The following is a 12,255-nucleotide window of genomic DNA, read 5'->3' on the forward strand; positions in this document are numbered from 1 at the left end:
AGGGCCTTCAGCAAACTCCAACAATTCTGCAGCAAGCTGCTCCCTGAAAGTCTTCTGGGTGTGTGGCTTTGTCCTGCTGGGGTCACACCTCATCTAACAAATGTGGAAAAACAAAGAGATTAGATTAATTCACTGGCTTATACTTATAGGATAATATTGGACTATAAATGAACACTGTGATGCAGTTCCACCAAACACAAAAGTAATATATAAAAAGGATAATATTGGACAATAAATGAATAATATTACACCAAATAAATAAGTAAACACATATATATATTCATTCACTGGCCATTCATTTAGAAAATGTAACTCCAAAAAGACAAGTAACACTATTTAGCATTTTGCCTAATCATTCCTGTAGCTAGCACTGTGACGCAGATTCACCAAACACATAAGTAATACATACCTGTTGTGGAAGTTCAACATCCGGGTCACTACTGTCCGGATCCAGGTCTGGCTGGAGGAGATCTTCATCATCCGACGAAGATTCATCTGGTATGATCATAGCTATCGTCAGCTAGCATCTCTAGCTCCTGCTCTGTGGTGAAGCTCTCCCTTCTGGCTGCGTAATGCGTAATGGAGCCGGAGCGGGCTTAGTTTATACTACGCGTTTATAGTTTATAAGGGCGACTGTGGCTGCGAGGGAGTGCGGTCGTCTTTCAACCAGAAGGTTGTGGGTTCGATCCCAGCCCATGCAGTCAACATCTCGATGTATCCTTGGGCAAGATACTTAACCCTGAGTTGCTCCCGATGGCATGGCCAACGGTGTGTGAATGTGTATGAATGTTAGTTCCTAGAGTTAGGTACACTGCTCTGTATGAATGGGTGTGAATGGGTGAACGACATGTAGTATGTAAAGCGCTTTGAGGGGTCTTAAAGACTGGATAAAGCGCTATATAAGTACAGTCCATTTACCATTTACCATTTACGCAGGATCATATCTTTGGAACCCATTGGTCGATTTGGGTGATTGACACCTTTTCTGAACCATTCGAGCCAATAGAATCGAGTGACAGTTAGTAAGTCCCGCTAAACACTTACGTCAAGTAGAGAGAGGTTTGCGTAAACAGCACGTGAGACAGCGTTAGCTCGGGACTGCGAAACTTTAAACCTACTCTGCTGACATGAATGTAATGATAGATTATCAGGAACAATTCTAAAGTGACTAAGAGACATTGGATTAACCTTAAACAGCGTTTTTATTCCCTTGAACACGAGCTTTGATCACAAAACAGCAACGGTAAGATATAATTATTGTTATGGTTTTGAAAACTGCTGTTTTTCTTCTTCTCTGTTCTGGCTGCTCGCTCAGTAAATGTGTGTCCTACAGTGATGATACTTATAACCAAATAATCTGTGGAGTATCAGCTTTCAAATGATATGTAGTTTGTGCAGAAACTATTAAGTTTTAAAGATCGTTTTTGTTAGTTAGCACCGGAAGTAGCATCTGCCCGTTTTAGCTAAGGGCTAATGCTAACGCTTCTTGTGAGACTTGTGTTTTGTTTCTGTACAAATGGTTCGTATTGTCAGTTAGCTGAGATTCTTCTCGTTAATCTGGTATAACACATTAATAGGTTTTTAAATATTAAGATGCCCTGAGACACAGTGTTGTGAAAAAAAAAAACAGGGTCCCCGCCGGCGGGGACCTTCGGGCTTAACAGGTTAAGGTATACACTGATATAGGGGTGGGCGATATTGAAAAATATATATCACAATATTTTTCAAGCAGTATCACGATATATATCACGATATTTTTTCATGTCGGTTATTATGGTTATTTTTCAAGTTACTTAACAGTACAAGCACCTACAAGGTACTGTAACAGAAACTAAAACAAAAAGGGGTAACAGACCAAAATAGCATTTCAAGCTGGTTTTATTTCTGAAATGAATCCCTGAATGAACAATTCAACATTTTGATATGGCTTCAAGGCACAGTTTCTCAGTATAAAAATGAACTTTCTGAGGTAGCACTAGCGTGTCAAACAACTCTGACTGAACTACCAACACGAAAGCAGAGGTGCGCTGACATTGTGAAATCGATCGGGCTTGATATATGGTGAAATTAAAATCAGGTGAGGCTGGGGGAGCGGGAGGGGAAGAGGCTCTCCGTCCGCTGTCATAGCCCCCTGCGCCGCGCACGGAGAGCCTCTTCCCCTCCCGCTCCCCCAGCCGTTCAAATCCAGTTTTGGACAGTCTGCCATGGTTCCATCCCATTTCAAGTGCTGTTCGAGGCTCTGCGTAACCCTCGGAGCACACTCTCCAATCACAGAGCTTGAAGACTATCACGGGGTTTGTCAAACGGAGCACATGGTGTAGTCCTAAACGATAGCTGGGGATTCTGGGTAGTGTAGTGTCTTCTGCCATCCTTTACTCCGAAAAAAGATTTGTTTCTCCGAATCGAAGGGGAAAAATACAAAAGCATTGCACACAATTTAAACCAATCAATGTTGTGTAATTAGCAAGGATAATCTGGTGTTTTTTAGTCGATAAGTAGTGCAGATATCACTGTAAAATCAATCGACAGTAAGAGGAATACTTACTTCCGGGTGTACAATTCTCCGTTATCCAATGAGTGTGAAAAGAAATGTAAGATGTTGTTTAATGGCTGATATATTTATGATCCACGTCACGTTTTCAGTTCCTCATGTTTGTCTACAGGTCTTCTCATCAGGTCTCTATAAATACAGAACTACGGTAGATATGTAATATGTAATGCAGCCGAACCGTGTATTACAATGCAGGTATGTGATGACTTTCAAAGAGAAAAGCAAGCACACTCGGAATAAGGTATTTTATTTTTTACATTTTTTTTCAGTCTGTTTCCGGTATTTGTTAATGACAATGTGCTCTGAGATGTGAGACTGGAATTGCACAGGGGAAAATAACGTATCTTTAGATGCGGATTTTGTTAAACTAATATGTTTGCGGTGTGGACCAACACTATACATTGACGGGGAAGGGGGTAGCAATAAAGATAACACCATTAAACCGTTACACAACATAACAGACATAATATCGATAGCAGCGTCCCTAGCAACCACCTTGGTAACAATGGCGCGATTTCCTGAAGTAATCTTCGTAATAACTAGCAAACTAAAGATCATGGACATCCACTGCACACATCATCTGAAATAACAACTCATATTTCTCGCATCAAATGACATCAAAAGGCATTTTAATGGCCAAACTAACTTTAAAACAGGCATTTTACACCGAGAATAAAACGAAGTTCGGCCATGTTTTTTTTCTGCAGGGAGACATTTGAAGATCACGTGACGTCAAACAGAGGACGATAGCTGGGGATTCTGGGTAGTCGATTCGGAGAAACAAATCTTTTTTCGGAGTAAAGGATGGCAGAAAACATTCTGCCATCCTTTACTCCGAAAAAAGATTTGTTTCTCCGAATCGAAGGGGAAAAATAGAAAAGCATTGCACACAATTTAAACCAATCAATGTTGTGTAATTAACAAGGATAATCTGGTGTTTTTTAGTCGATGAGTAGTGCAGATATCACTGTAAAATCAATCGTCAGTAAGGGGAATACTTACTTCCGGGTGTACAATTCTCCGTTATCCAATGAGAATGGACGCTCTCATTGCCTTTAAGGGCAGTCGACACAAACGAATGCCGTGCTTCCATGAGCGTCCATAGAAGCATATGGACATCCCGGAAAGCTGAAAATGGACGCTAAGGGCCCCCCCCTTGCGTTGGAAAAAGCCGGCAGGGGACTTGACATAACGTCAACATAGGCCGACCTGGGAGTGAGGATGTGTTGGCCTGTGCACCTGAGTCTGATGGCTGATTGGATCCTCTCACCCTCAGCTGGCCTATCAGTAGCCAGGGCCGACCATAAAGGAGGCACCCAGGAAGTCTTCTCGCTCTCTCACTCTGGGCCTGTTGCTGATGAAGGAGCCTACAGTGTTTAGCAACTCATTCTCTTTGTATTGTCTGACCTTTTTGAAAGTGTGTGTGTTGAGAGATGGAGGAGTTAGGTAAGTCTGGGGTACCCTGTACATGTCTCACCACGTAGCTAACTAATGTTTAGACACACTAGGTTAGCGGATTGTTGCCACCCCTGTATATTGTTTTGTCAAATTCTTTGTAGTTTAGTTATTGAGGGTTTTTTTGTTTGAGTTTTAGTTTCGAAGGGTAGATGTAGAGATAGGCTTGGTTTTGTTATGTTTGTTTCTTTTGTTTGGCACAATCCTTTGACTCCTCCTCCTCCTCCTCCTCCTCCTCCTCCTCCTCCTCCTCCTCCTCCTCCTCCTCCTCCTCCTCCTCCTCCTCAACAGAGTGTTTCAATTATATGTCCGTTCGGTTCGGGGTTTACACAAAATAAACCTTTTGTCAACTGTTACGCTGACTCCCTCATTTTTATTGGTTGTATGTTATTGTCTCCAGGTCCCCTAGGCCTTAGTGGGGATGTAACACCACCCCTTTTATGTGAACGCGCACCTAACTAGATAGGACACGGCTGGCTTGAGCGAACGAGTTGATCGCCAGCGTTGTAGGACAGTTTAGCGAGAGCGGCTTTGTTTTGGATTAAGTCAACCGGATAACTCAAAACATATCCAGGATAGGTTGAACTAGATTCGTAGTATACCCCCCTGGTCGGGACCAGGTTAGGTTGCAGGCTAAGAGCTCAACTCAGTGAAAGCACCACCTGCTGACCAATCAGAGCTCAGAGTGCGGAGTTTAAAGCGATCAAGTCATATTACAGGAGAAAGGAAATACAGAAAAGATTAGATTAGATAGAGTTTTATTGTCTCCCTTAGGAGAAATTTGTCTTGGGCATCGAGATAATACACATAAAAAACATTCAGGTCAATCAGTCATAGATACAGAACAGAGATCACATATATCACATGGCAAAGAAACAACAAGAAACATACAGGTACCGAACTTTCCCTATTGCACATACATAATCAAATTGCACTTTTCCTATTGCATTCATACTGTACATAATCAAATATTGCACTTTTCCCTATTGTATTTATACATAAATCAAATATTGCACTTTCCCCTATTGTATTCATACACAAATCAATATTGCACTTTCCCTATTTCACCTATGCATAGTGTCCGTCAAATTGCACATATCCCTATTGTGTCCATATTTACACACAATGCACTTTCCCTATTTAACCTTCTCGATTGCACAAACTACACTGTAAACATTGCACCTCCCAACAACTCCTAACACAGCATAATCACAGTTATTTATGACTGTTCAGCAGCTTGATTGACAGCGGAACAAAGGAAAACTTATACCTGTTCAGTTTACAGTTTGGTAATCTATACCTTCTGCCCGAGGGCAGCAACTCAAACTCTCTATACAGGATGTGTTTGGGGTCGCATGTGATTTTACGGCCTTGCTTTCTCACCATCTCCTCAAATATCTCCTGAAGAGAGGATGGTGGAAGCATGCCAATTATTTTTCCAGCCCTTTTTATCAAGCTCTGGAGTTGTGATTTAGATTTAACTGACAAGTTACCAAACCATGTTGTGATGCCATAACGAATAATAGACTCAATTGCTGCCCTGTAGAACATTAACATGATGCATTTATCCACTCCATGAACCCTGAGCCGACGCAGAAAATACAGGCGCTGGCTTATCTTTGAGCATACCTGATCCACCTGATGGGCCCAGCCTAACTGAGCATCAAAATAAATCCCCAAATATTTAAAACGTGTAACCTGCTCAACTCCCTCCCTGTTGATAAGGACGGGGCTGTGATCACCTACTGACTTGGGGTCAAAGATCATTTCCTTTGTTTTTTTAACATTTAACACCAGGTTGTGCGCCTAACACCACTTCACAACCTCTTCAATCTCAAGTTTATAAAGAGAAATGTCTGAGTCTCTAGTCAGTAGACTAAGTATGGCTGTGTCATCAGAGAACTTTATAATGTGGTTGTGTGTGTGCTGACTCCTACACTCATTTGTGTAGAGTGTGAAGAGAAGAGGCGAGCTAACGCAGCCTTGCGGTGCCCCTGTGCTTATGACCTGTGTGTCAGAGAGGGTCGAGTTCACTTTCACCTGCTGCTGTCTTTCAGTTAGGAAGGAGTGGTACCATCTGATCAAGTAAGGGTTCACATCCATCTGTTTGAGCTTTTTTAACATGATTTGGGGAAGAATAGTATTAAAAGCTGAGCTAAAGTCCATGAACATTAATCTAGCATAAGCTAAAGGGTTTTCCAGGTGTTTTAGAATAAAGTGAGTTGTAGAGGTCAGAGCATCATCTGTACCTCTACCATCGCTGTACGCAAACTGGTAGGGGTCCAAGAGGTGTTGCACCTCAGTTCGCAAGTTCCCTACAATAATCCGTTCCAGTGACTTCATAACTATTGAGGTCAAAGCCACTGGTCTGAAGTCGTTGTTGTCATGTGGGCATGGTTTTTTTGCAACTGGTATGATGACAGCTTTCTTCCATATTTGAGGGATGCTTCCCGAGTCAGCAGAGAGCTGGAATAATGGACTCCAGGCAGGGGTGAGCTCGTCTGCAAACGTTTTCAGCAGGAGTGCCGAAATACCGTCTGGCCCACTGGCCTTCTTAGTATGCAGAAAAGCTGCCGTTGCAGGAAAGACGGCCGGCAAAAATCACCGACTGTGTGAACGTGAACATTACACATACTGTATGCAGAAGTATTATTTTAAGCAACACATTAAGTTGACGAAACACTCGAGTCAAATGTAATTAAAGTCAGATCGTGTCTTAGACGGGGCAGTGATATCATAAACCTGTTAATGTACGCATTCAAACACTTTTTCTTTTACCAGCTGTATTCACCTTGCAGGTGCAACTATGTGGCTTTGATCCTGGATAAAGTGTTTAAGTCATGGATGTTTAAAGTTTAACTTCTTCATATGTCTAATATTATAGGCTAGTTGACTTTTCATTCAGGAAGTATGACGCTGCGCTATGCTTCTCCATGTTTGTGATTGGTCGAATGCTCCAAATACCACCCCTTTCATGTGAACGCGCACCTAACTAGATGGGACACGGCTGGCTTGAGCGATCCACTTGATAACCTGCGTCGTAGTACAGTTTAGCGAGAGCGCGTATGTTTTGCATTAAGCCAACTGGCTAACTCAAACATATCCGTTGAACCAGCTTCGTAGTACAGGCCTCTGTTCTAACGTTCATATTGATCTACTGGTTTGGGAGTATTAAGGTGAGAAGTAAGACAAAGCTGAAGCACACATTCTGAGCCTAAGTACAGCAGCTTCAGGCTCCTTTATTGTTAGAGCATTTGCTACTGTGAACAAAGCTCATCAATAATTTGTGCATGTTATACATCTATTAGTGTTTACTCAATGCACGTAGAAAACTTGATGTGTGCTTTTACCTTATTGTTGATAGTGTTTTGGTTGCTGTCGTATGTACAGCATTCATTTCAAGTGTTCCGGACCTACAGTACAGGACACTTTTCTAAAGTAAACACACATGTAAATCTGGAAATATGAGTCTAACAGACAGAGAGGAAACGGCAGGAAAAGTATATCTAACAAAAGATCAAAACACACTAACAAAAGAAGATGGACACATTTGGGGAATGAGAACGGGGAGCAGGAGGTCAGGTGACTGCAGGGCTATTTGTGGACAGGAACAACTAATCAGGAGGGGGGGCAAACACACAAAGGCAGGAAGTTAAGTGATCTGGAACGAGGGGGGAGATGAACAAAACAGGAAGCCCAAAACAAGAATGAAAGACATGAAACAGGAGACATCACCTTGGAGCAGGGCAAAGTAAACTCAGCGGGAAATTTGGATTAAGATCAACTAAGTCTTGTCAAAATAGGAGTTACTTTTGTCTAGTCCGTCATAGTTTACCTTTGGGTAGAAGGGGGATGAGGGTGTTAAATGTGCCACAGTTGTCAGCCCAGCCGTGCAGGCAAAGCACAGGACGACCATGTTCAGGACCCCAAGCTCTCCCTCTTATTTTCCCCCATGGCACCGGGATAGAGAGCTCTGAAACTGACACATTAAACAACAATGCAGCTCCTCAGACAACAGCAACAAGGATCAGTCAGATATTTACTGTTAATATAAACTAGATTAAACTACAGGGTTGAACTGAGTCCTGGAAAGGGTCAATGTTGCTACACTTGTGTTGGGTCATTTAGAATCAAATACCTTCTGGTTTCACTGTAGATGACATCTCCGTAACTGTTGATCTGGAGTTTATGTCTCTGAAAGTGAAAAATAGCTGAACATTCCCAACGCTTCAAACTATTCTGAAATGTCTGTTTAACAAATGAAACATGAAGGAAAACTCTGACCTTTGGAACCTAAACATTTTCTGCAACCAGTGATTTCATTGGATGTTCATAAGGACGGGCTGCTGTTCTGGCCAATCATTATACACTGCTGAGTCGGGTATTACGTGAAAGGTGACTACTCTCTGCTGTGTGTCTGTGTGTCTTTTGTTCCCTCAGTAATGGCTGTCAGGCAGTCTGCTGCAAGGACAATTGGGAACTCTACCTGCTAAGAAACCCCCATTCACACTTTTTGTTCTGTGGTAAGAATTATTTTTGGACATTGCCCTCCTAACATACGGGCAGCCTCAACATGTTTGTCCAATCAGACAATTTAGAGAAAATCAAAAGCATTGTTTAAAAAAGCACTCAAATGTGTCACAATACAACAATTTGGAAAAACAAAAACTAGAAGTTTAAAAAGAATAATGTCACATCAGAAATAAATAGTTTTTTTAATGTATTTTATTGTATGTTTTATTGTAAATCACACTGTGCTTTTATAAACTATACAATATTACTTAAGTACACCAGTGTATTTGTAGTTTATAACTTGTGCTGTCTGTTGATTGACTGGGACAACACTTTGGTGCGCAGGAAGTCAGAAACAAATGGAGCGATGACTTCAGGATTATTCAGATGAACGTGATGATCGCCTGGTACCCTAACAATCGTGTGCTGAAACCCACAGAAACAGAGAGGGATATGAAACTTCTGGTACAAAGAACAAAAAGCCACTAAGATGTTTAAATAATCAAGTAAAACCACTTCAAATTGATTGTAATTTAATTCCACCTCAAGTTGGAAACTCACGTTTCTGTTCTTTAAATCTTCGAGGAGTGCTGAGGTGAATTTTCTTTGAGCTGGTTCAGAGAGTATTTTATCAAAGCCTTTATCCGTCCTGGAGGAAAAGATTTTGAACAAACAATGTGAGAATGGACCATATACTGTAGCATTATCTATTGTTGGAGAGCTATGGCAGACTAAAATGAGTGACTTATATACTTTTTAAAAAACACATCATTGGGGCAGGGACATGATATCCTCATTTAAAGCTGTATTTCTGTTCAGGCCATTAGTTAACATTTGTCAGTGATTATAAATGTGTGTCTTACGTCACAATGTGATACTACAGGTGAAACATTATAATACAAACATTTATTTCAGTGTAGTGATCAATATCTTACAGAACAGCTAGAACGGAGGCTTGAATCCTCGACTGTATCTCCAGACTCTGCTCCAAGCTAATGCGCACGATATTTTTCTGAAAACATAAAATGAAACACAGCTACTGTAAAAGCTAAACCTCTGTTGTAAAAAAAGCAAGTGAACAGAGGAGAGGTGATTTTAGGGGAAGGTTAAAAGTGACGTACAAAATTAACTCGCAGGTCTCTGGAGAAGACAAACCCTGAAGAAGAGAAACACATTCAGAAGATGAAACCAAAGTGAGAATATTCCTCTGTTAGAAGAGGGGAAGAGATAAAGACGTACCTCCTTCAACCTGAACAAGACCTCGCTCTAGAAGGATGTGCACCGACCGTTCAGACAGAGTCGGGTTTGCAGCCTGCAACCTGAAATAAATAAAAAACGTTAGCAATCAGTATTAAAATAAGATGGGACAAAATTACTAGTAATCTGTAAAGTGATACCTTTGAACTGCCTTCTCATACGTGTAAACTCTCCACTTCTCCTCTTCTGTCTTTTTTTCAAACTGTAGTGTTTGATCCATCCCCTGCCTCACCACTTTGCATATTTCTTTCTGGAGGCAATAAGCATGATATGTTTAACTGTTATATGAGATGAAGTACATTTATATCAATGACTTGAAAATTGTTCAACAGTTTTCCACATTTTTCAGGACACGTAGGAATTGCAAACTCTAATAGAGTTCAAGAAGACAAAACACAAAGAAGAAAAACACAAAGCCACTGGTCATTATGCCCTGGCAACACAAACCATTAAAGATTTACAGTGAGTGTAATCTGGTAAGTAAACAAAGATTATTACTGAATCTGTAGGTAGTATTCCGTAATTGTCCAGAAGCACAAGAGTATCCACCATCTCAGGATACAGTGCACTGAACTGTAGAAGACACAACTTAGACCATATGGTTATAGCATGTTCAAAATCAGGCTTAATTAATCTTTGTGTCTTATGAATAAAAGAGGAAAGAGATTACACAATGGTACTCACCATTCCAGCAGCATCCCCACCTGTAATTAAAGAGAAACCGCACGCGATTTGCAATTTAAATGACTTTGTAGCATAGCAACTCAGATTAGTAAGAATTCTGCTCAATTTGTGGACTCACCCATACTGTGGCCGATGACGGAGAATTTCCTCAGCTGCAGTGCTGTGGGAGTTAATTTCACAGATCATCAACCAGGTTCAGTATCTCATGAAAGAGCAGCGAGAGTCGCCATAAGTCCCTCTGTGGTTTAATTATATGCATACATATGTTCCCACACACCATCAGTGACTCTGAGTACGTCCGTCACGTACTCCGGTAAAGAGTAGAAATCTCCAGGAGGGCGATGTGATGACAGACCGTGACCCACCAGATCCACCGCAATGTATCTGAACTCTGAGGAGAGAAGAGACTATTTTAAACAACAATGACCTATGATTTCACTTGGACTTGTGCCTTTTGACTTGAAATATGTGATAACTGACCCCAACCCCATAGTTTAAAAAGTATATGACATACTGCATATTGCATGCAGCAGTGAAAGGGCAGCTGCAGTTTGTATTAAAAGGAACACTATGTGATTTGGAGCGTAGCCTTGGTTTGAAAGAGTACAGCAGCTTCCAATGAAGTAGGATTACAAAACCATGATGAACTAACGTTGTCTAACTGAGGGGCCGTTGAAAAATTCATACCAAAGATAATTTTGTTAGCATACCAAAACTATACAGTGGTTAACAAAAAACGAATTGCACTATACAAAATGTGCATACTGCATGCAGTGTGGACTAAATACTTTATCCTTATGGCATATTGAACTTTGATCCTCTTTCTCATATCTGCTGTGGAAATGATTGTTGGTCAGAACAGTTACACAGCATTCTGGCTTGCGTAATGCAAAATGTGACCAAGTGCAGTTCATATACTTCAAATGGTATGGTGGTATAATAAGGGTAGTATGGGTATTCAAAAGTAGGGGTTGATTGTGACTTGCAGAACAATAGCCTGGTCCCACCTCTGCTCACTGCACAGTAGTCGTGTGTTACCTTTGGGAAGAAGGGGAATGAGGGTTTTGAATGCACCACAGTTGTCAGCCCAGCCGTGCAGGCAGAGCACAGGACGACCATGTTCAGGACCCCAAACTCTCCCTCTGATCTCCCCCCATGGCACCGGGACACAGAGCTCTGAAACTGACACATTAAACAACTCAGAGCAGTTTTAAAACGAGACTGCCAGATTCTTACAGACAGAAAAATCAAACCGTTTACGACTTTTAGCAACAGTTTTGTGTATTAGTGTATTAGTCAAATACTAACAATAACATCCAAAGAACGTTTTGATTTGTAAACAAAGCATGTGAGTATCAATACCTCACACTGTAGATTACACAATTTATAAAGTGTCCTTCTCGAATGCATTTGTTTACCTTCTGCAGCCATCATAGCTGCACAGTGTCTAATGCTACATCAACTTCGCAAAAGTAATTAACATAACAAACAAAACGTGACGTGAGCACGTTACGCTCTAACCAACTTCCGTGTTGTCTGCACTGAACTTTGTCCCCCTCAGTTTTGTCTTTCAGGCTATTTATACAATGGAGAGATGCATCTTACCAACTACTTATAGACTTTTTGGACAGTATGCATTGAAAGGTAAATGGACTGCATTTATACAAGTCTTTGTGACCAATACTTTACTTACGTATTATGATCTGTTGCCTCAAGTAAGGGAGTGAGTTTTAAAACCTATGTATGGAACCAAGACTGAATACAATTATATGAACTGAATATAGGCTGCAAATGAA

The 12,255-nt window shown here is 41.1% G+C and overlaps 2 protein-coding genes across 4 annotated transcripts in view; both read right to left on the minus strand.

The window, feature by feature from the left end:
• Positions 1 to 8,641, minus strand: part of LOC117446043 (serine hydrolase-like protein) — a 73,856-nt gene extending 65,215 nt beyond the window's left edge. Inside the window, exons 1-2 of the mRNA XM_034082066.1 lie at positions 8,145 to 8,641; positions 7,842 to 7,985 (exon numbers count right to left, since the gene is read on the minus strand). Coding sequence (XP_033937957.1) covers positions 7,842 to 7,985; positions 8,145 to 8,169 — 169 coding nt within the window. The 5' untranslated portion in view covers positions 8,170 to 8,641. The remainder of the gene's footprint in view (positions 1 to 7,841; positions 7,986 to 8,144) is intronic.
• A 74-nt stretch (positions 8,642 to 8,715) lies between these two features.
• LOC117446022 (serine hydrolase-like protein) lies at positions 8,716 to 12,223 on the minus strand. Of its 3 annotated transcripts, none has more exons than XM_034082062.2 (12): positions 11,878 to 12,223; positions 11,498 to 11,641; positions 10,737 to 10,850; positions 10,578 to 10,619; positions 10,460 to 10,479; positions 10,274 to 10,348; positions 9,916 to 10,025; positions 9,758 to 9,837; positions 9,640 to 9,674; positions 9,454 to 9,530; positions 9,080 to 9,167; positions 8,716 to 8,944 (listed from the first exon to the last, which is right to left on the minus strand). In XM_034082062.2, the coding sequence occupies exons 1-12, from the start codon at positions 11,891 to 11,893 to the stop codon at positions 8,813 to 8,815; spliced, it is 933 nt and encodes a 310-aa protein (XP_033937953.1). In that variant the 5' UTR covers positions 11,894 to 12,223; the 3' UTR covers positions 8,716 to 8,812. The 3 variants fall into 3 exon arrangements, with proteins under 3 accessions (XP_033937953.1, XP_033937940.1, XP_033937945.1); XM_034082049.2 differs by having other exon boundaries at positions 10,274 to 10,363; positions 11,878 to 12,149; XM_034082054.2 differs by having other exon boundaries at positions 10,274 to 10,363; positions 11,498 to 11,635; positions 11,878 to 11,950.
• Positions 12,224 to 12,255: the final 32 nt, after the last annotated feature.

This window comes from Pseudochaenichthys georgianus, chromosome 1 (genome assembly GCF_902827115.2).
Source record: "Pseudochaenichthys georgianus chromosome 1, fPseGeo1.2, whole genome shotgun sequence".
NCBI lineage: Eukaryota > Metazoa > Chordata > Actinopteri > Perciformes > Channichthyidae > Pseudochaenichthys > Pseudochaenichthys georgianus.